The sequence below is a fragment of the Muntiacus reevesi genome, chromosome 18 (assembly GCF_963930625.1).
Source record: "Muntiacus reevesi chromosome 18, mMunRee1.1, whole genome shotgun sequence".
Lineage (NCBI taxonomy): Eukaryota > Metazoa > Chordata > Mammalia > Artiodactyla > Cervidae > Muntiacus > Muntiacus reevesi.
The window spans coordinates 12334830-12358079 of NC_089266.1; the positions used below are offsets into that span (position 1 = coordinate 12334830).

The following is a 23250-nucleotide window of genomic DNA, read 5'->3' on the forward strand; positions in this document are numbered from 1 at the left end:
TGTTCGCCTTCTCCCTTCTCCCCAGTCCAGGAAAAGGGGCGCCGCCCGCCCTGGAGAAAGCAGAGGTTTGGGTGGGGGCGCAGATCCCAGGGGGCTTGGCTAGAGTACCCTGCAAAGTCCCAGAGCTGAGTTGAGAGGTGAGAGTCCCACGGGTTCCGCGTGCACTTGGTGGCGTGGGGTGTGGCTGGGTGCGCGCGCTCACTTATCAGAGCGCGCGGCGCCCGGGCGAGTGGGGAGACAGGGGTCGGTGCCTCGGAGAACGCGGGACCCAGTCGCGCTCGGTACCAGCCCCGGCAGAGAGAGGCGAGAGCGCAGAGAGGGGGAGACGAAGGGGCGGGAGGGGGCTGCGGGCCAGAGCTCCCAGCTCAGTGCCAGGGGTTGGCGAGGCTGGGGGGCCGGTCTGAGGGCGCGGGGCAGTTGGGACTGATCCGGCGAGAAGGCTCAGCCCGCGCCGCTGTCTGCGCCGTCGGGGAGCACTGGGTCGCCCCTCCCGCGGGGTCCCGGCGGGGCGGCGCCAGGCGGCGGTGACGTGCACTGGGGAAGTGCCGCGCGAGCGGCCGGAGCACTGAGTCGCCCCCGGCGCGGCGCCTGGCAGTGAGGCGGGCAGAGGCGCGCGGCGACCAAGCGGCAGCAGGTAGGCATGGCCCGATGCTCCGTGGCTCCGGGATCGGGACTCTCCCAGCCGCCCCGGCGCTGAGTCTGAGCCCGGCCTGGGGGCGACCTGGGGGTCCGCGCTTTTTGCCTTTCACCCTTCTGGTTCAGGGGCACGCCGGGCACTTACGAGCCCCCCATCTCCGGCGGCCCTCACTGAGGAGCCCAGGGAGCCAGCCGCACCCCTTTGAGCCCTCCGACCTGGGTTGCCCGACCTCGACTTCCCCGGCTCCTCCGGGCGCCCCTCCGTCGAGCGACCCTCGGGGGCTGGGCACCGCCAGGAGGCGGCTCTGTGGGGCGAACGAGCGGGTTCCGGGTATAAATAGCTCATTTCGCTGCGTACGGCCTGGGCGCGCCGGCTATATTTGGTGGAGCTAACGCCTGGCCCGGGCCCCCTTCGCAAGGGGGAAACCGGGAACACATATTCTCCCGGCCGGGTGGGGGGGTGGGGTGGGGTGGTGATGCCCGAGGGCTCACCTCCTTTTTGTTCTCGCCGCCGCCCTAAACACTCACCAAGCCACACTTGCCCTCAGGCAATGGGTTCTGATCGAGACCCTGGGCAGAGAGATGGGGAACCCGCTCCGGGATCAGACTGGACTCCCCGAGCTGGTCACCCCCGGGCGATCACCCCCACCTCCCAGGCCCTGAGCTCTGGGAAAACCAGGTGGGGCCTCAGGGACCTTGGTTTATTTATCTGAAAAGTGGGTTGACAACTCACCCACCTGGATGCTGGCCCAGGCCAGTGGCCGGCAGGCCTGTGAATGGGAGGGAAGTAGTGGGGGTCATGGCCTCCGGGCAGGGGCGGGGGGTGCTGCCTGGATTCTGGGTGAGGGGCAGGCACAGCCCCTGGGGCCAAAGTGCTTCTCTGTCCCAGAGGCACTAGGCTGTACATCCAGAGGTGCTTGGGACGACAGGATCACTCTGTGTGATGACCATGGCCAGGCTGAGTGGTCCGTGGGACAGTAGATGGCAGCCAGACCCATGGCCTTTATGCAACCCAGGTCAGAGAGGCCTGTCCAAAGTCAAGAGGAGGAGTGGGTGCGTTGAGGGTTGGAGGGTTCTGGGGTCCGGCGCCTCATTCTGAAGGCCCAGGAAGTCTTCGGCTGTCACATGGGTACTGGGAGGGACGGGGGCAGATGGAGGAGTGTGTCCTGGAGGATGGACTCAGCCCCTTGACTGATGGACTGAGGCTTGGGCTCAGCTTAAGGAGTTGCTCCCATGGTGGGAGGTCTGCCCCCAAGGGGCTCTGAAGGTGGCGGTGGCAGTGCCCAGACAGGTATGGCACCTTCCTGCCCAGTCTGTGGTATAGTCAGTGCCTGGGGTGGACATTGGCAGGCCCCGATCCCAAGGCAGGCTCTGTAATGACCCCATGTGACCTTGGGCAGGGCCTGATACCCAGAAGGCAACTCAGCTCTCACTCACTATAGCTGGACACCTCTGCTTGAAAGGCAGCAACAAGGGGCAGGCTTTCATGCTCCTCAGGAAACTGACCAGGGAGAGCGTGTGCAACAGGGTCTGTAGGGTCCCACTCACTAGCTGGTGGTGTCCGCAGGACAAGACTGGCTTGCTCCAGGGCAGGACTCGCAGGGACCTAGCAGGTGTGCAGGGGGCTAGTACCGCCCCTTAGAGGTGAGGAGCCCAGTAGGGCGACCCCAGGGCCCCCCGCGGCCCTTCTGGGAGGAAGCCAGTGGAGAAGACAGCCACGCAGAGCCATCAGTCCATTGGACGCGCCTCCGGATCAGGCGGGATCAGGCCGCGGGCGCATCGGGCCCTGGGCCCAGACGCAGGGGCGGGGCGGGGCCGGGCGGGAGCGGATAAGGCCCGGGGCTCCTGCCGGCGTCGTCTCGGCGAGCCGAGCGCAGACCTCCCGGCTTCAGTCTCCATCTGTGCGATGGGCCGTGCGAGGAAGCCGGTCACGGAGACCCAGCGTTCTCAGTCAATGTTCCGAGCGCCGAGCCGCGCCCACTTGGCCCAGCTCCAACGCGGGGACAGTGAAGAGTGCCCCGCCCGGGGGGAACAACGGGGTCCCCTTTGGCGCGCTGGAATGCCCAGTGCGGCTCAGGGGTTCGTTGACCCTGGTGGCCTTAAGTGTTGGCTCTGCGCTCTGGCCAATACGGTAGCGAACAGGGAGGGCGTCTACTCCAGGCAATACGGCGGCGGCTCCTCCCTTGGCGCGGTCACGTCCCCCACGTCCCGCGCGCTGCCTGGCAGCGGGGCTGGGGCGGGGCCGCCCGGAGCATCCTCTCTTCCCACCCCAACCCGCTCCCGGCGCCCCCCAGGGTCGGCCGGATTCCTACCTGCCCAGCCGGAAGCTGAAATAGGAAGGAGCATCCCTCCTGCTCCCTAGGGTGGGGGTGGGGGAGACGGCCGGGCTTCCACTTCCTTCTCCCCAACCGTTTTGACTTCCTCAGCCAAATCCCCCACCTTCTACTTGCTCCAAAGCCCCCAGGTGGTGGTGGTGGGAACTAGGAACCCAGTTTTGCTGGAAGGGTCCCTTCCTGGCTGGTGGGGCTTGCTGATACAGAGATCACCTTCTGGGCCTTGGTCTTAGGTGACAGTTTAGGGCTGGGGGAGCTGCAGGGAGTTGAGTGGGACAAGGTGGCCACGTGGATGGGCAGCCCAGGCAGGGCCAGGCTGGGCAGGGTTGGGTCCAGGCCTGAGGGGTGTTAGCTTGGACCTGCTCAGCTACCTTCAGGCCCCTCCCCATTGCCCTCTGAGCTTCCTAGAGGAGGGGGCCCCCCAACAAGGTAAACAAAAAAAATCCTTAAAGCCATTCTCAAATGGCCTTCTTGTCATAACTGGGTGATGGAGGTGGAGAATGACTCAGAGCTAGGGGCTGGCCTGGGCGGCAGTGTCCAGTCTGGTGAATGAGACCATTGTTTCCATCCCACTGGCCCCTACAAGACATGAGCCCACAGGAGAGCTTGCAGGAGCACTGGGCATGTGCGTGGTCAGAGAAGGTGGGGTGGAGGCCAGGCTCAGGAGGCCTGGATCAGACTTTGACCCACTGCCCAGCTCCCACCTCCCCAGAAAAAGCCCCAGGCACCTCCCCCCAGTCACAGCTCCAAACACCGATGAGGGCAGGGCTAAGATGGGTCCTTTCCCCCCTCTTAGAAAGGAGACAGGCACTCTGATCAGAGTGTCCTGAATCCTCTGGTTACTTGTTTGCACAACAGGGGCTGCAGGCAAAAGAAGAAGGGGAGCCCATCCCTCCTGAGGGTACAGCCACCCCCATGGGCTTCAGGGGCCTTGAGGCCTGAGGAGCCAGGAGCTGGCCTCGCTGGGCTCTTTCCCTGTTGCTCAGGCATGTCTTTCAAGCCTCTTGGTGTGGGAAGAGTCAGGAAGGAATGTAATTGCCCCTTTCTTGCCCCGCCCACCTGGAGCTGGACTCCAAGGACTAGAGGTCCAGTTAGGTAACTGGCCAGGCTGGAAAGTGCACCGACTAAGCACCTGGGACAGGCCACAGGCTCTGGGGCTGGAGGCCCCCTACACTGAATGCCCCTTCCCCGGTTCATGGCCTGCCCTGGAGGCTGACAGGCCATAGACCCAGGACCCGAGGTGGGTGAGGGAATTGTCAGTATAGAAGCCTAAGGGGCAGCAAGCCTGTGGCTGGAATGGAGTGCAGAAGGGGCCTGGAAGGTGGTGAGGCCACCAGGACATGGTCAGGGCTGGCTTTGAGGTGGGGGTCTGGGGTTAGGTTGGGAACACACTGGTATGAGGTTTGCACTGGCTCTTTGGGCGGAGATGTAGGGGTGGGGGTGAGGCTGGGCACTCTTCGCCACCAAGGACATTCGAAGCTGGTGAATGTAGGCAGAGAAAGGGGCCACGGGAAGAGGGGTGATGCAGAAGTTTGGAGCCTCACCCCAGCTGGGACCCTCACCCAGATAGCCAGTGGGCCCCTGAGGCAGCAGCTGGCAGGGGCCACTGATGTGGGAGGGCATGAGGGACGGGTCATTCCGAGGGACCTCTGTATACGTGCCTCTTTGGGCCAGGACCTGGGGGCAGCCCCTGGAGCCTCACCTGACCCAGAAGTAGGCACACACACCCACCTGGGAGATCAGCTTTCCGAGGCCTGGAGGGCGGGTTATTTCTGGGCTGGGAACGTGGTTTGCGTGCTTCTCTGTGAGAGTAAATGTCACTGAAAGGACAGCCGGCCGGCATGTGTTAACAGATGTGCTGGTACCACCTCCCTCTGCGTTGTACTGAGGGTCCCCAACAGTCCCCGAGGGGTCCGCTCTTCCCATTCTAAGTTTCCCTTGGAGTTTCAGCCAGCCTGTGCCCCAGTCTGCCTCCTCCATAGGATGGGCTGCACTGATGAGGCCATTTTGCCCTTGGAAATCTCAGCTTCTGCCCCCTCCTCTGCCCCCGCCATAAATACACAGAGCACTTCTGGGTGAAATCCCTTTGCCCCCAACCTAGAGACCCCTGCTCTCCAGCATCTTCCCCTGCTTGCCCACCCTCCCCCATTGCAAAATGAAGTTCACTAGAAATCTCCCTTTGAGAACCATCTGGTGTGGGGGAACAGGGCGGGGGTCATCTCAGTGTGGCTGCAACCTGGGCTGGGGGGTTAGCCGGGAGAAAGCAGTATCTGAAGAAGAACTTCTGAGGTGTTCAGGGGATGGTGGGAGAGATGACTATACAGGACCTTGATCCAGACGCTCAAAATGGCCCCTGGAACATGCTGTACCCTCCTGCCTCTGGGCCTTGGCACCTGTCCCTCTGTCTCCTCACCCTCCCCAATGCTCTTTCTCCTCAAGATCCTGGAGGCCTCCAGGGAGGACCCAGCCCTGGCGGGCAGAGAATGGGGCTTCAAAGGTTGTGGTGCCCATGATTCCCCTGGTGGCCCACGTCTGGCTGGTGGAACCAGGGAGGTCTTAGAGGGAGGCCCTGTCTTATAACCGTGGGTTTATAAGTGTCCGGCTGTTCCTAATTGCTCACCCCAGACACACTCTCCTCTTTGGCCTCCACATGATCCATTTGATTTCCTTTACAAAGCTCACAACCCCAAACAAGCTGGGATACTGAGGACAGCCGATCCGTCAGTGTCCCCGTGACCACAATCACGACCACTGTCCGGAATCCTGGGTCAGGATTCCTGTGTTTTCTGCCTTAGTGTCATTGCATCGTAGAGCATTCACATTCCTAAGAATATACTTAGTTGTTTTTTGTTTGTTTTAATATCACTCAGCTGCACGTAACTTAAAGACCCTTTAAACTTAATGCTAACAAGGGGAAGGGCAGAGGTTCAGTGCCCCCACGGCACCCAGTGAGTTTGGGATGACATTTGTCCACTTGTCCCATACCAGGCTCAGGCATGTGGCCATGTGATCCAAGGCAAGGCTCTGGAGAACCTGGAGGTGGGCCACTCTGAAGCTGTGCTCAGACTGTCTGGGCGCAGAGGCCCTTGTCTTTCCTCCAGTCCTGTCCCGGGTTCTGTGTGGCCTCAGATGCAGAGGTGGCCACCCAGGAGGCTGCACCGGGTCACAGGGCTGTGCCCACATTTGCAGGAGGATGAGGGCTCCCTTGACTGGGGTGCCCCCGTGCACCTTTTGGCTGTGTCCCCAGAGGGCTGCATGGCTCTTGGCCTCAGACACACCCTCTGTCCTTCTCACTGAAGTTCAGGTGTCTTCCGAGCACCGGGGTCTGAGTGCAGGGAGAGGTGAGGGCTTCCCTTGGTTTTCCCAGTGGTGCCTGTGGCCCTGGCCCAGTTGAGAACCAGCGCAGGCTCTGAAGGTGGACCTCTGGCCCCGTCTGGGGGTGAAGGCAGGGCTGCTGTTCTGCTCCAGTGGGCTGTGTCTGCCTTGTCATCACCCTGATAGCCAGCTGGCTCCTGGGGTCCAACCATCAAAGGGTGGTGCTCAGACAGCAGCTCCTGCTTGCAATCATCTACAAAGCCCCTAACCCCACCCCCACCCAGACACCCTCCGAATCAAAGCCCAAGATCCCCATCCACTGCTGGATCACAACCTGGATACCCCTTCCCCACACTGAATCAGAGTCCGGATCCCTCCAGACTACTGAATCAGGGGCCCTGGAGGGCACAGCCCCTGTGGCCAGGGTGCTGGGGGGCAGGCTGGAGGTGGGGGGGTTGGGTCTTATTCCCCACATTCCTTTGCTCTGCACACTGAAGCTGTGCTCAGACAGGCCGGATGCAGAGGCCCTTGTCCTCACTCCAGAGTCCCGTCCCAGGTTCTGTGGAGCCTCCGATGCAGGACTGGCCATCTGGAGGGCTGTGCCAGGTCAAGAAGGATCCGAGGAAAAGGGGCAAGGGGTGAAGCCAGGACAGATTACGAAACCCAGGCGGGCGGGCTGATAGGAGGGCGGCGGTGCTGCGTGTGCAGCTCCCCTGGTGAGGAGGTCCTTGGGCGCCACGCAGGTGGAGTATTTACACCATGGAATCGGCAGATACTACATATCAGGGCTTCCTCTACCAGGGAGCTGGCTTATAGCTCACCGCGGGTGGGGAGACACGGAGCTTCAGTGGGCAGTGAGTGGCTGGATCCGGAAAGCCCTCCCTTCCCTACGCCTGCAGCGAGGAGGCCCACTCTGTCCTTGGAACAGCTTCTGTCAGGTGAGGCTGATCTCTAGGATTTGGGGATTTCTGGAGCGAGGATCAGGGACGGGTTGGGGATGAAAATGGGCGGGGAGGGGAGGATCTCCAGGTGGAAATCAAGTTCCTGGGCCTCAAATGAGCTAAGTTCCTGGGGTTTAAAAGAGGGAAGTTGACCCCAGGCTTCCGCAGGTTTGGGGCTGACAGTGGGTGTGGCCAGCTTCCACTGGGCAGCCTGGGGGCTAGAAGGGTTTGCTCTGGTGGGCTGGATGGAAGCATGTTGTTCCCACCGTTCCCTCACAGAGGAGTTAAACTCCAGCGGCCGGACAGGCACCTTCTCCCTCGGGCTCCCGAGGCAGGTGGATGCTAAGAGGATGGGACAAGTCGGGGCCAGCAGTGACCCCCGCCCTCCCCGTCTGCTCCCCCACGCAGTCCCTGCACAACACAGCCTTGTGTGTGCCCCAGACTCTCACTTCTGGTGCAGTGTGATCAGGGTGGGAAGCACAGGGAAGCCCTGTCCTCCTGGGAGTGGGAGAGCAAGGCTGGCCACATCTAGACTGAGGTCTCGAGGGACAGCACCCTAGACTGAGCCCCAGGTCCCCATCAGGCCTGGCTTCACTGCCTGAGGCGCTGGCGGCTAGAACCACGCGGCTTCCCGACACAAGGTCAGGCGGGAGGCCAGAGCACGGCTGACTTCCCCATTGGGGTCTGCCCTCCTCAGGAGGTAACCTGAGACCTGGCTGAGCCCAAAAAAGCCACTGCCCTTTACAGCCAGTTGTGTGGGAGCAGGCCAGGCCTGCGCAGGGGAGGGAGGAGGAGCCGCAGCTCTGGTCACCCCACACCCTGCTGCCCTGCACCCAGCACAGGTGAGGGGCAGAGGCAGCGCTCTCAGGTAACATCAGGCGGCTGACCCGGCCCAGAGCAGAGCTCCTGCTGGGGGCTAGGGCCTGAAGGGACGGGTGGGCTGTCTGGGTGCCCGCCTTCAAGTACATCTTTGTCCCCATGCTGCTGGGGTGCAGCTGGGTGACTGACAACTGAGTCAGCCTGGCTTCCTCTTTCTCAGGGACGCGGAATCAGCCCTCCTGGCCATGGGAGGGGCAGTGATCGACGAGGGCCCGACCGGCATCAAGGCCCCGGATGGGGGCTGGGGCTGGGCCATCCTTTGGGGCTGTTTTGTCATCACGGGCTTCTCCTACGCCTTCCCCAAGGCGGTCAGCGTCTTCTTCAAGGAACTCATGCGAGAGTTTGGGATAGGCTACAGTGACACGGCCTGGATCTCCTCTATCCTGCTGGCCATGCTCTACGGCACAGGTAAGCAGGGGCTGTCGTGCCAGGTGACCACCTCTGGGAGTTCACCAAGTTCACTTCTGGGCAAAAAGGCCTGGGGGCTGGGGGCTGGGTGGTGCATCCAAGCGTCCGCAGTCCTGGTCCCCAGAGGCAGCTGGTGGGAAGCCCTTGAGGGTGCCATGGTCTCCCAAGGGCAGGTCGGCACGGCCAGAGTTGTCTGAGACCCTGTCCAGAGGGCTCTATCTGCACAGCTGTGCTGGACCCCAGAGCCATCCTCGCTGCCTGCACAGACCAGTCAGGACAGATGCCCCCAATGGGGACCATTCCTTGTGAGCCATGCTTTACTTAGGAAGACACGTGAATGTGGTGTCCCTGTGTCTCCTGCGCCGGGCTGAAGGGGCATCGGGGAGGGGCAGGTCTCCCTGGGCATGGACAGCCTTGGTCCCGCACCTTAGCTGCCATCCCTCACCCTCCAGGCCCACTCTGCAGTGTGTGTGTGAATCGCTTTGGCTGCCGGCCAGTCATGCTTGCAGGCGGCCTCTTGGCGTCCCTGGGCATGGTGTCTGCATCCTTCTGTGGAAGCATCATCCAGCTCTACCTCACCACAGGGGTCCTTACTGGTGAGTGAGGCCCCGCCAGGAGTGGAGTGGCTGGGTGGCAGTGGTTCCTGTTGACAGAAGAGATAGGGCCTCCTGGGGGAGGCCAGCTGTGGGGTGTCTCTGCCAGGCGCCTGTCTGCCCCTTGTTCCCTGTCTCTCCTGGACATGTGGGCTGGTGACGGGGGCTCTGAACACACACTGAGTCCCCTCACTTGGATGCCTCAGGTCCACACATGAATCATTCAGGCGGGTGCCCGAGCCTGGGAGAACCTGGGCCGGGACACCTGCGCTCACCTGCCTGCTCCCCTTTAGGCTTGGGTTTGGCGCTCAACTTCCAGCCCTCACTCATCATGCTCAACCGCTACTTCAACAAGCGGCGCCCTATGGCCAACGGGCTGGCGGCAGCAGGCAGCCCGGTGTTCCTGTGCGCCCTGTCCCCGCTGGGGCAGGTACTGCAGGACCACTATGGCTGGCGGGGCGGCTTCCTCATCCTGGGTGGCCTGCTGCTCAACTGCTGCGTGTGTGCCGCGCTAATGCGGCCCCTGGAGGCGCCCCGGCAGAGCTTGGGTTCAGGGCCTGCACCCCAGCGGCCGCCTCGGCGGCTGTTGGACCTGAGCGTCTTCAGGGACCGTGGCTTCGTCATCTACGCCCTGGCCGCCTCCATCATGGTGCTGGGGCTGTTTGTACCACCCGTGTTTGTGGTTAGCTACGCCAAGGACCTGGGGGTGCCCGACACCAAGGCGGCCTTCCTGCTCACCATCCTGGGCTTCATCGACATCTTTGCGAGGCCCACCGCTGGCTTCATCACGGGGCTCAAGAAGGTGCGGCCCTACTCTGTCTACCTCTTCAGCTTCGCCATGTTCTTCAACGGCTTCACCGACCTCACGGGGTCCACGGCCAGCGACTATGGTGGGTTGGTGGTCTTCTGCATCTTCTTCGGCATCTCCTACGGCATGGTGGGGGCCCTGCAGTTTGAGGTGCTCATGGCCATCGTGGGCACCCAGAAGTTCTCCAGTGCCATTGGCCTCGTGCTGCTGCTGGAGGCCATAGCAGTGCTCATTGGGCCGCCGTCTGGAGGTGAGTGCTGGCGGGAGGCAGGGTGGGGCGTGAGCGGCCTCCCCTCCCTGGGCCTAGCTAGGCCCTTGGGCAGTTTCCACACATGCTCTTCCTGGGGAGCGGACTCACTGTGGGGAGCTCTTAGCTGGAAAGGCCTCCACCACCGCTCCCAGCCTTGTCTAGTCAGGTTACCATGTACCTCTGCACATGGGCAGCTAACCTCAGGGGGGGAACACAGCCTCTTATACATCCCAGGACCCGCTTGGTTTCATTGTGGGAAGTCCATGGGCCTGAGCCGTGGCGATGGCTCCAGGGTAGAGTCCTGGTCCTCCTTTCTGACTGTCCCCACACCCTGGGGACACTCAGAGCTGAGGCCAGGGTCGGCTTTTGTTACACTGGGCTTTTTTTTTTGATAGCTGAGAAGATAATGGTGGGGACGTGGGAGCAGTGTGGCCAAGGCTCTGCCAAGTCTCTGCACCTGGGTTTGGGTCTCTCCAGCCAACCCTGTAGGCCCTCTACCTCCCACCTGACCTTGGGCGTTTTGCTTTTCCTGACTGGGGTGGGGGGGCAGGGTTCTAGTGTGAGGAGGTGCCTGAACTAAGGTCCCAGGGTTCAGATGGTTCCTGTGAGGGCCACTGCGGCAACAGGCAGCAGGGTCAGACCCCTCAGGAGGCCTTGGATGGGGCCCCCACTCAAGGCTCTGCTCTAAACCCTATTCAGATCCACTCTGCTTTAGCCTCTGGGTCTGTGCTACCTGGGGCAGGGTTGTGAGGTGGTGGGCGGTGAGGGTGGCTGCCTTCAGGGTCCCAGGCTGTCCTGGTGACTGGGACTGGGGGTGGGGTTTCGGTGGAAGCTTCAGCCCTAGGCTGACCCTGTCTCCCTGCACTGCAGGCAAGCTCCTGGACGCGACGCACATCTACCAGTATGTGTTTATCTTGGCGGGGGCCGAGGTGCTGGCCTCCTCCCTCGTGCTGGTGCTGGGTAACTTCTTCTGCATTAGGAAGAGGCCCGAGACGGCCACAGAGGAGGAGCACCACAAGCCCCCGGAGGATGTGAAGGTGGACTCCCGGGAGGTGGAGCAGTTCCTGAAGACGGAGCCTGAGAAGAACGGGGAGGTGGTTCACACCCCGGAAACGAGCGTCTGAGCCCGGGGAGGACGGCAGGGGTGCAGGGAACCGGACAGAGACCGTCAACGCTCGTATTTATTTCACAAATAGGACCAGCTTGGGCGGGGCCTTTGGCTCCGCGCCGGCTGCCTGGGCAGTGCATCATCACCCGATCAGTGTTTTTCAGGGGAGGTGGTGGGGTGGGAACGTGTCATTCCGAGGTGGATCTGCGGTGAAGCCAAGCCGCGAGGTTATGAGCCGTCTGCACCAGGGACCCCACCTGCTGACCCCAGGGAGCCCAATGCCCACCGCTGGGCTCAAGGACCCAGAGACCCACGCTTTGGAGACAACATGACTTTAATCAGGGGGCGGGGCCAGGGACAGCTACGGAGCGGGCACTGCTACAACAGGCCTCCCCAAATGCCCGTGAGTGCCCTGTCCTACCGGGTCTCCCGTGTGCCCCAGCCCACCCCTCTTTTGAGCGTCTTAGTGGACAAAGCTCCCTCCTTCACCTCTGAAAGGTTTGAGATAAACCTGCTCTTACTTAGGGACAGTGGTCTAACCGTTGACCCCAAATCTCTTTCTCAAAAGACAGCCTGCTTATTTTTACAAAGTGGTTTTGGTCCTCGTCAGCCATGTCAGCCTTCTAAGTACTGCTCGTTCTGGACCCTGTCCTGTTGAACCTCAAACGGCTCAGCGTGTTCACACAGCTGGTGGTCGGCAGGGAAAGGGACACGCTGCAGGGATGTGGACACTTAGGCTGGAATGTACATGTGGTTTCTGTTCACTGGTGTGTGTTTGAAGAAAATGATCTGCCTGCTTTTGTTTATTCACCCCTTGGTTAGCCGACAGTCATCCCACGTGGTCAGCGCCCAGGGCTGGTATCTGGTCCCTGTCCTCTTGGAACAGCCCTGCTCAGCCTTGCCCTGGGTACCTCACACCCACCTGCCCTCGTGGCCAGCGGCGGCCTGTGTGGCTGGGAGCCCGGTCAGAGGCCGCTGGGGCCGCCTCAGTAGGTGGTGCGTCGAGGGCGCTGGGGACGGCAGCGGGCACCCTGGCGGGCCGCGTGCAGCCGAAGAGATGCCACATCCCTGCTCCTCTGAAACGAAAAGCAAGCAAGAGCTCACATCCTGGGCCCCCCTCCCCAAGAGGTGTTGCCCTAAGGGGGCTGCTGGCTCCCTCCTCCATCTGCCCTTTGAGCTCTTTGAGGGAGCCAGGCACCTGCCTGCAGCACCCTGCCCCATCTCATCCTTTCTGTCCTTCCCCTCCACCAGGGGCCTGGGCTGTGGGCAGCACTAGCAGTTGCAGGGGTCAGGTGGTAGCCCTGCATCCACTGACTTCACCCTGTTCAAGGTGGGCCAGGCAGAGGCTAGCCTCTGGGAAAGCTAAGCCACGAGCACCTAACTTGTCAGCCCTACCTGTGATCTCAACTGGAGGGGGGGCAGGGAAAAGGGCACGAGTGGGCAGCCTGCTTGTGCCCCTCCCCCAACCCTCTCCCAGCTCTCATCATGACACCCCCTTCTCTCCTGGCAAGAGCTTGGCCTGGCTGTCGCCAATTATTCAGTTTTCTTGCGTCTCTTGGAACCAGCTGTGGGGGTGACCAGGGCTCCCGTATTCCACACCACCCCCCCTTTGCTCTCACCTGAAGCTGCCTCACTCGTCCCCACTCCCTACTGGGACCCTCTACAGCCACACTGGGTATATCGTTCAGTGACTGAGATGGTGCGGGAGTCCCTCCCCTGGGGGTGGGACCCATGGCTGGTCTGGGGCTGGATCCATGCACCCCAGGGTGCACCTGAGGCCCCCTGCCCCCACATCAGCTGGTTAAAGCAAGCAGGGGCTCTGCCCAGATTGGAGACTGACCTGCAGTCTAACCCTAACCCTGGGGAGAGGGTAACCAGATGGCTTGGTCTGCCTGGTTTTCTGGTTCCAGACATTTCCAGCTGTGCCTAAGACACAGAGGAAGAAAACTTCCTGTTCTCAGGAAGCTGTGGCTGCCAAGGGCCAATGGCCCTAAAAGCAGTTAGGAGAGTGATCAGTGCTCGGGAATGGACAGGGCTCTCCCTAGTCCTCCAGACATCCCACCAGAGAAGGCTCACACCCAGCTTCGCATGAAGACACAGATGCCTGTGCCAAGCCCACTCTCACAGGCCCTTAGCAGCTCCTTGGAGGACACATACACACCAGCCTAAATCAGAAGTGGGGGGGTACATGAGCCAAGTGCCCTGGGGCACTACCCAGCCCTGCCAGAACTGGAGGCACCCGCCACCCTGTGTGAACACCCTTGTATACACGTGCAGGCCACAGTGGGAGAGCCCGGCAGGAAGGCAGACCCCGCTGTCAGTGGCTGCCCAAGTGTTCTGCCAATGGCAGTCTGGGAGGCAGCTGCCTAGACTTGCAAGGCCCCCTCATGGTTCCCCAAAGGACACTCCCCTGTAACCCTAAATAACCTTGCAAACAGTGGTGCCAAGGGGTGTGCTGCTTTCATAGCTCCCAGCCGACAGGGGTGGGCATGGTCCCCTCCTCCAACACAGGGACTTCTGGGAGGAGCTCCAAGCACCGCATTCAGAGGTGACAGGGCCTGGGGCAGGTGGTAGGTGGAGGTTTGGACCCAGAGCTTGCTCTCCTGAGCATGGAGCCTGCCAGGCAGGTCAGGCGGTAGAGTTCTCCATGTTGGGAAGACAGAGGTGGTGAGGGGGCTGGGGAGCAGGGCACGCAGGGTCTGAGTGAAAGGGGCCAGGGTCCCTGTTCTGCCTGTGACCTCCCTCCTGGCAGGAGAACGAGAAGCGGGTACAGGGTTCACGTCATCATCATTTCAGCTGAGTCCAAGTGTCAACAGGCTGAGGGGAGGAGGGGGAACCCATAAAGAGCTCAGGCTCTTTCACATCCTCAGGGACCATCTGGCACACCTGGCTTGTGAGCAGTAAACACAAACCAGTGGCGGGTGGGAGACCCACCTGCCCCACCTGTTTTCCATGCGTGTGGGTGCCGTCACCAAGAATTTCCCTGTAGTACATGCGAGGCTGGCACACTCAGCTCCAGGACAAGTGGGTGGGGACCAGAAGGTGCTTAGTTACCACACATTTATGGGAACACATCTGTGGTCCCAGTTCAATACGGAGGGACTTTCCAGCAGGGCCACACCTCACTCAGCTCCATCTGGAGCTCCCAGGGGTAGGGGCGTCTTGAGCTCCAACAACTCCAGGGGCAGAGGGAAGCGGAGGCCATGAGCCCAACAGTTGGAGAGACGATGCCCCCTTCCGACACTGCCTGACTAGAAGGGACAGCACCTGGGGCATGAGGAATGCAGGCTGGTGCTCACACCGGGATGGCGACTGCCAGGTCCAAGCCCCTGGGTCCCAGCAGGGGCCCCCCTGGGAGCCCCTTCATGGGTACCATGAGCACCCCCACGGGCAGTAGCAACACAGCTACGGGCCAACTACCATGCTCTTCACTCCCCAGAGAACACAAGGTGAGTGGCAGCACCTCCTTCCCACAGAGGTGGTTAAAGCAGGGGACTGGTGTGTGCGCACGGCCTACATCGGCAGCAGCTCAGCCACATCCCTGCCACGCCTCAGAGGCTCATCCCACCTGCTCCCGATCAGCTTACAAAAGTACACCAACAGGCTTCCAAAGGACAGACATGAATGCCCAATCTCAGAAAATTAGTTTCACAAAATTAATCTACACAAATCAAAACTCAAAACTGATGAAATAAAGACCACATGGCAGGGGCAGGGAAGAAAGGCAGAAGTCGTCATGAATTTATTATTTACATGGTGGTTAAGGACACAAATACAGTGGTCATACAAAAGCGCAGTTCAGAGACTGGCCACTGATACACAGGTTGATACAGACATTCCAACTATGTTTCCTGCAAATCAGGATGGGGAGTTAAATATGGGGGGACGGGGGCGGGGACACAACTGTCCACAACCACACTGCTGAGGACTCAGGGTTGGAGTCCACTTCTAAAATGCCATCTGGCAATCCAGGTGAAAACCTGGATGCAGAACATCAGGGCCGCAGCTGCTAACAGCTCTCCGGGAGGGGGAGGTCCACCTCTGAGGAAGCCACTGGGCCACGATGAAAGCCCCCAACTCACTCCAACCCAAGCTCCCCCTACGCTCCCAGAAATACAGCCCCACCTGGCCAAGTGTCCACACCCCGAAACACTTACAGAGTAGCCAGCTCAGGATTCAGAAAGAAGCAACCAGCTGCATTCTGCGCCATCAACACAGCAGTCAGGGCATCCTAGGACCAGCGTCCCTGTGCTGGGACTTTGGGGGCAGGAAGGGAAAACAGACATGGACACCTTTCAGGTCCCTAGCTTCCTACCAGTGCCTGTTTCTAAACAGAACACACTGCAGGGCAATGACGGGAAGAAATGTGAAAGTACCTATGAACACATACATATATTGCACCTCATTTCCAGAGACGGAGGCTCCTGTCTACCGGCCACCACTACCACCTGGCGCCTCTGCTACTGCTACTGCAAAGCGAGGAGAGTGTCTCAGGAACCCACCTGGAGCCCGGTTGCCCCGGAGGGTCTTTCTGGGGAGACTCGGCCCTGCTCTGCTTCTTGGCCTCTGAGGGGTCACTACATCCCAGGGAAGGTCACAAAAGTGTGTCATCTTTCACTCTCCTGGACATCAGGTCGTCAGAGTCACCTGTTTCTTGGCACTTCAGAGTGGATTCCCTTGGGTCCGCTGGCCTTTCTGGGCAATGCTGACACACAGGGCGGACACCACGGCCCTTGGTTTTGAGCAGAGATGTTAACATAGACTGGGGGCCAACCTGCACTGGTAGTATTGACAGCCTATTTAGAAAATCTCCCAAGTTCAAAAGCACTGAGGCAACCACCACCAACATAACCAAATATGACTCCACGGAGGGGCCCAAGTCTCTGTTTGAAATCCTCTCCCGAGAGGTCGGCAACACAACTCGAAGCCGTGGCTTCTGCAGTCTTCAGGCTCAGCTTCCTTCTTGTTGCGTCTGGCAAGGTCAGATCCATGGGTTGCTCTGTCGGGAAGCACCCGGTGCGCCTGTGCATGTGGCCAGCGCTTTCTAACTGCCCTGATGATTCAAGAATCCCAGCGGGTCTGCAGTGAGCGGGCATTTCAGTTTATAGTGGGGAAGGGAGCGTGACAGCCAAAACTAGATTAATGAAGTCACGAGACACACGGCACACGGACACACACGTTACTTACACACGCGTATATACGTGATAGAATTTCTGATGAGAAAAATCCCTTCTCCACAGTGGACCACATAACAAACCACGAGACGCAGACCACAGAAACCCACATGTGCTCTGCTCCCTGCCTCACTCCTACACAAACTCCACACCAGGACCTGCTTCAGAATTCTTTAAGTCAGCATCTTTAAGACCGCAAAAACAGACATGAAAGAAACAATAAAAAGACAGATTTCTTTACACAGATTTAAGCCAATAATTTTTAGCAAAATGATACAAAACTGTCTTAACCAAGTAGAAGATCGGTAGTTACAGTAGACTCGGCAGGGACACGGGTGCGCCACCACGGAGGGGACTGAAAGGCTCTTGGATGGGAGTTTGATTCTCTCTGCAACCGTCTCACTGCTTTCTTCCCAGCCCCGCTAGAACCGAGTTCATGGGGGCTCAGTGCAGCCCCTGGCGATGGCAGCGCTTGGAGTCTGTCCGGTTGGGTTTGTGTTTTGTTTCCCCCATGGGCGTCGCTGGGTGGGTGGCCTGGAGAGCTCCCGGTGTTAACATTTCGGTTCTAGACCGGGGGCGTGTCACTAGTAACAGAGTAGATCAGCCATGCATTGTCTGCCCTCAGCAAAAAGGAGAGTTCTCATCGGTGCACGACAGACTGCAGACCACTGGACGCCACCCGACCGGGAATCTGTCGGAGCCAAAGCACAGGAGAAGGTCAGCGTGAGGCCAGAGGAGAGGAGCTGGTCAGGCTTGAGTACAAAACACCAGTGACAGCGCCCCAGGAGGAGGAAGGGACAGATGGCGCCTAGCCCCTTTGGACATGTGCCCCCCAGCCGCTCTGGAAGGTCCCTCGAGGCCAGGACACGTGCAGCAGAAAGAGTGACAGGAAGACGGGGAAGGAAGAAGAGCCATGCAGGCAAGGAGGCCGTGGGGCCGCAAGCTCATGATCAGTCAGACCGGACGGAGTCCAAGCGGGCAAGAGATGCCCAGCGCCCCCTTCCTAGAAAGTAGCCTGGTGTTCCAAAATAGAGGACCAGGCCCCAAGTGGGCACTGGGACTCCACTTGGGGCAAGACGTGAAAAGCACTTCCCATCAAGATGTCCCCCAAGAGTGCAGTCACGTTACAACTACAGCCGGTCTGCCCCGCGGTGCCGAGTGGACAGAAGCTGCAAGCCCTCAGCTGGGAGGAGCCACAAGAGTCGCCACCGAGAGGGGAGCTGGGCTTGGAGGCCCAGCCATGCACCAATGGCAGGGAGCAGGCGGCTGTGGCTGATGGGTTAATACAGACAAGAGTGTAGACAAGATGCTGGGCAGAGACCAAGTTCGAAAAGAAAAGCAAACGAGGAGGACAGAAATCAATGCTAAAGGAAGAGAGATGACAAAGCCAAGACAGCAGAGACCATCAGGAGTGTCTCACGCAGCAAGAGCGCAAGAGCCCCCACCAAGCGCGGCCCCCATAGCCAGCACAATACAATACACGTCCGGCGACCAACCTGGGACCACAAGGCCCTGAGCCTTCTGGGGCCACTGGAGCCGAGACTGGGCTCCTGCTCCCCATGCTGGCTCCTGACTAGAGACCACAGTGAGGGCCGAAGGCCAATGGACAGGATTCTGGGGTCACCCCAGACTGGACAGCCCACCACAGCTGCTCTGGAATCCACGTAAGGAGAGGACCTGGGCCGGGGCCTGGCTCTACCTGGGGCACCTGGCATGCAAGCCCGACCCCCTACGTGCTCCCTCAGGCTGGTGAGTGGGCCTGCTGAGGAGCCCCGCCGTGAGCACACTCACCCAGTGCTGCCTTCCGACGGGGAGACGTGCAGCTACTTGCCGTGATGTTCGAAAGGAATGCTATTCTGAGGTGGGGGGAAAAGACAGCTGTCGGTAAGGGTTCCACTGGCTGGACCAGCACGTAAGGCCCTCCTGTTTCCACAAGTGCTGCCTTGCCTCAACCAGGTCCAGGACCCCTGGCTGGGGCTGCTAGAGGGGATCCCGGGACCACACAAGGAACTGGGTCCCACCTTTCCAGACTGGCCCCTGGACACATGGCCGCTGCTCCTTGAGGATGGATCCATCAGGGAGGCCAATGAGGGAGATCCTTCCCAACTCCTCAAGCAGTAAGAGAACTGGATGCCCAGACAGCAGCCCCTCCAGAGGGTCTTGGCATCAGGAGCTCCTGAGGCTTGTGCTCGGGAGGTGGAGAGGACGCCACCTCCCCATGACACAAGGACTGGACGTATTTTCTCACTGACACAAGGAGAAGGACAGGGCTGCGGACCTTACTTGGAGAGCTGGAATTAAAACAAGTCAGCCCACCCGAAGAAAAAACTGGCACCACAGGTCAGTATTATGTTCTATTAACAGCACTGGATGAAGAAGACACTTCTCACAAAGAGAAACACACACAGGTTCAGCCACCAGAAGCCTTTCAGTCTTCATAACATTCCAGCAACAGAGGCCAGATTTGCAGGCTGGGGTCGGGGGTGTGGGGACTGTAGTCCCTGGAGAAGGACAAGGGGGTGAGGAGCGGTGGCCAGGACAAGGGACACGTGTGTCACGTCCTCCCACCCCCAGATGGGGAGGGTCAGCAGGGCCATCCCCCAAGCAGGCAGGTGGCTCCAGGCACGTGTATGCTGACGATGAGCTACCTCCTTGGCTTGGGTACACTGGCACAGGAAGCAACCTCTCCTCGAGGAAGAGGAAGCTGGTAAGAAGAGGCTGGGGTCTGTGCACACGTGGTGCTGCCCCCGGGGTTAATGTGTCACTGGTCCTGTTCCTGCTTGCATCTGTTGGCGGGGGTAGCGCGGTGGGGTGTGTGAATGGAGGCCACAGAGTCATAAAAGCTGGAGCAACTCTGATCACACCCTTGGTGGAGGGCAGTCTTTCAGAGTCTCTTAAGGAAGAGCACCTGGGGGATGATCAGGAAAACCTGAAGGAGAGGGCTGTCCAGCTGCCCTCAACATGAAGATCATAAGGAAACTCCCAGGGTGACTAGGGTGCTTCTTTTGGAAGGGACACACACAAATTGAATCTCTTCAGAGACCGCCCCCCACCCCCACCCCACTGTTTAGGCCCACTTCTTCGATGGAAAGCAGAGAGAGAACCAGATGGCAAAGACATGCAATTGTGATGGAACGACTTTACAGCAAAGGTCTCGAAGCTGTGTGTTGTCAACGTTCAGGGGTCATGGGCTGAATGAAGATGGACACAGGTGGCGAAGAGGCTGGATTAAAACTCGTAACTGCCTGGCACTCTCAGGACCCTCAGCCTCTTCCACTTCCCTCAATGATCCTTAAAGCAAAACACGTTTTCTTGTGTTTAAAATGTTAGCCTGCTCCTCCCTTGGTCCTTGCTGGCTGAGGTGTTCTGGAGCCCTCTTCCAGGCCCGCTTGGCCAGGCATGGTGAACACCTCCAGGGACCTGCTTCCAACTGCTAGCTCATGCATTCCAGGGCTTGTGGAAAGAAACCTGTTAAGCCCCTTCTGTGCCCTGTGGTGACAGAGGATGATTGTGAGGCTGGGAGCTTGAAGAGGCCCAATCTCATTACTGACCCACTGAGCCGCACAATTTGAACTACCTGCATCTTCAGTCTCTTAAAGAAAGCTACCATATAAGAAAAACCCATTTCTAGTAGACTTGCTAGTAAATTACTAGTAAATTTGGCAAAAAACATGATTTCACTTGCTTAAAGTGTGCTTTGGCACACCTTGTTCCTCTGCCACAAGACCGGCTAGATGCCACAGGACTGAGGTTTTGGGAGTTCTCACAAAATGCTCGACCCACCAAATTCACCAACAATCTACACCCACTGCCCAGCAAGCACTGAGGAGGGCAGGACGCAAAGCGTAACCTTGAGGCATCATGGTGAAGCACAGGGCCGCTGCGCCAGGACACGGCTGGGACCCGGGTTTTGGACATTCCTCAACCCGCCACCTGCCTACCGAGTAGACACCAGGAGGTAGTCCCAGCCCCCACAGGACACTGGCTGAAGCAGAAGTGGTCCACTTGGGTTGTTCCTGACCCCTGTCCACGCCTACTGCCCTGATTGCAGAAGGAGGCCCTGAAGCTACTTGAGGAAAAACGTCCGCCTGTGGGTCAAGAGCTGCTCTGCTGAGGGAGGCATGGTAGCAAGCACAGAAGGACAGCGAGGAAAGCCGCAGTGGGAAGAGGACATGGGGGGAGGGGGCCCTGGGAGCAGGCCCTGCACCTCTGAGCACACCTGCCTCGCCAGACAGAATACAAACATCAGAAGGGGCACCAGAAGACAGGAACCCTCGCCCGGAAGCACACTGCCAAGCACTGGGCTCTAGAAGGCCTCTGCCCACGACACTGCACAGTGACGGCCGGCAACATGCCACCCCTGCCACCCCCACCCCGGCACTCTGCTGGGGGAACACCTGGCCAACAAGACCGAGGACAGAGTCTCCGAGGCTGGATGTGCCTACAACAAATGGTGTGAGCAGGCTGGAAGCACCAGCCTGCACAGGGAAGACGGCCAAGGCTCCAAGGCTGCCCGGGGGCTGGGAGCCACGTGGAGGGCAGCAGGAGAGAGAAAGACCCGTGGCATGTCCCAGCACAGCCTGAGGGGAGGGGTGTAGAGCCCTTACCCCGCACAGCTCATCAAGGAGGCTCTCAACCAAGGGGCCAAGCTGCATCGAGGGGCACAAAGTCACCCCCGTCAGTTAAAACACCCGAAAATGGGAAGAAAGGGAAGGAAGGAAAGAAGGAACGCCTTTGAAACTATGACCTCACTCTGCTTGGAGCCCATAAGATCAGACCAAACATGGAGAAGTCCGAGGCCCATAGCACCCAGCCTGGGTGAGCTCAGGGGGCGGCCCACGGGGCGCGTACCTGTGAGGTGGACATGCGGGAGGTATCTTGCCGGCCCGTGAGGTCGGATGAGGAGATGTTGACTGGGGCACCGCGGTGCAGCCGCATACTCACTTTCCGCTCTCTTTCCATGCCGGACACGGGCCTAGGAGAGGTGTTTGCTGGAGGAGAGGGAGACAGGGGCAAGCGTGAGGCCTCGGAATGCAGCCCCACACTCCAGCACAGGGTGTCTCCTTGAAAACAACATCTAACAAGGACCTTCAGCTGCCTCAGTTTCAGGCACAGGACAGCTTACTGCACACTAAGATTAGGCCAGCACCACGGGCTGATCCCTGGGAGTACAGCACAAGGCGTCTAGTGGGAGGGTGGCTGGGGCCTCTGCCTACAATGCCTGTCTCAACAGGCAAGGAAGAGGCTAAATGTTGTGTCATGAGAACAAAAGGCAAAGAAACAGAGCTTGCAGGGAATAAAATCCTTCAACAAGCCAACTTCTGAGAAATAGATATTCTGGAAGGCGCTATTCCAGGTGGTTCCCTGGTGTGTCTAATTTCGGGAGTAAGAAATGAACAGAACGAGGACGCACATGCTTCACCCACGAGGCACACCTGCCCAGACCCCATGAGGTCACACACTGGAGTGTCCAGAGCAAAACAGAACCCCTACTGCCTGCAGCGCAGGGACTGGGGTATAAGCTGCAGCCCCGGGACCACTCACCAGTGTGTGAGGTAGGGGTGAGGGGGGTGGGAGGAGCCACCTCCTGTGTCCCCCTCAGCCGGCCCGAGGCCGTGGAAGGGAGGCCGCGGGTGGCTGGATTTCGGGAGTGTCTCAATCGCTCCTCTCGGTCCCGGCGTTCCCGCTCAGCATCGTCAGCTGCCCGGCTGGCTCCCTATGGAGGAAAGAGGGTGACAGCAGAACTGAACTGGGTTTGGTGCAAAACCACCTAAGGCCCTTGGCCACCACTAGAAAAAACATGGGGGCATGTGCAACAGTCCCCCCTCGAAGTCTATAGCCTCTAACAAGTCAGGCGCTCCCCACTCCAGGTACACGCTTGACCCGTCCCATGACTGAGGGCAAGTGGAACCGGGCTTGTCTCCTTTTCCAGCAGAGGAAGCATCCCCCCAGTCACCTCATCACTCCTCAGAACCCAACCATCAACAGCATTTGGTGGCCCTCTTCTCTGCGATTATTCACGTGGGGATGGGAGCCAGCCTAGGTCAGAGGCGGCCCAATGTGGCGACAGCTGGGGGAAGGCACCCGTGTGGCAGGCAGAAAGGACAGCATTTGGTCAGCTGAAGAGTCCAACCAGAGCCCAGACGCCTGGCTCAGGCTGATGTCCTGCTGGTGTGCATGAGACGAGGCTGGCAGCCAGGCTCGTCCTGGGTGGCCAGGTAGTGGGCACTGCCTTAGCTAAGCTAGCTGCTCCCAGAACAGCTAGTTGACACTTTCAGTGAGTATCAAACCAGAAGCACAGGGATACTGGATTTTAAGTGGTGACGCCAGGATACCTGTCCTAGCAAAGGTTATGTCCTAATCACCAGTGCCGTAAGGCAAGAGTCTGCAAACTGCAGCCCACGGGCCGAATGCAGCCACACTCATTCGTGCGAATAGTTTTCTTGGCACAGTCATGCCTGCTCACTGACGCACTGCTTTGGCGGCTCTCCAGTTACACACAATACAGAGTCGAGTGGTCACAATGCCATACAGACGGCAAAGATAAAACCATTTATTGTCTGGTCCTTTGTAGAAGAGGTTTGCTGAATCCCTGTGAGGGATGATGATGTAAGAACAAAAAGTTTGTTAAAGTGGCTCTGGCAGGAAGTGCACCCTGATATGCAGACTCCAAGTAACCTGCAGCACCGCCCCCAAAGGTTGTCCTTCGAAGGCCATCTTAATAAAGAGGTCTGGAAGGATGGCACAGGCCAGGTCCAGGGTAGGCTGGCTCTGCAGGCTGGCCCCAGCTTGAGGAGGCTGTGGC

The 23250-nt window shown here is 59.6% G+C and overlaps 2 protein-coding genes across 10 annotated transcripts in view; one reads left to right on the forward strand and one right to left on the reverse strand.

Moving 5' to 3' along the window:
• The first annotated feature begins 537 nt into the window (after positions 1-537).
• On the forward strand, positions 538-12081 carry SLC16A3 (solute carrier family 16 member 3). Of its 6 annotated transcripts, none has more exons than XM_065909197.1 (6): positions 538-634; positions 7086-7222; positions 8265-8512; positions 8965-9108; positions 9399-10163; positions 11034-12081. In XM_065909197.1, exons 3-6 carry the CDS (start codon positions 8290-8292, stop codon positions 11285-11287), a joined length of 1386 nt encoding a protein of 461 aa, XP_065765269.1. In that variant the 5' UTR covers positions 538-634; positions 7086-7222; positions 8265-8289; the 3' UTR covers positions 11288-12081. The 6 variants fall into 6 exon arrangements, with proteins under 6 accessions (XP_065765269.1, XP_065765273.1, XP_065765270.1 ...); XM_065909198.1 differs by lacking the exon at positions 538-634 and adding an exon at positions 4066-4209; XM_065909201.1 differs by lacking the exon at positions 7086-7222 and having other exon boundaries at positions 539-634.
• Positions 12082-12213: 132 nt separating this feature from the next.
• Positions 12214-23250, reverse strand: part of CSNK1D (casein kinase 1 delta) — a 35083-nt gene continuing 24046 nt past the window's right edge. Inside the window, exons 7-10 of one of the 4 annotated variants that reach the window (XM_065909206.1) lie at positions 21990-22161; positions 21297-21436; positions 18237-18301; positions 14991-17136 (exon numbers count right to left, since the gene is read on the reverse strand). In XM_065909206.1, coding sequence (XP_065765278.1) covers positions 18269-18301; positions 21297-21436; positions 21990-22161 — 345 coding nt within the window. In that variant the 3' untranslated portion in view covers positions 14991-17136; positions 18237-18268. The other 3 variants (XM_065909204.1, XM_065909205.1, XM_065909207.1) reach the window with 3 other exon arrangements.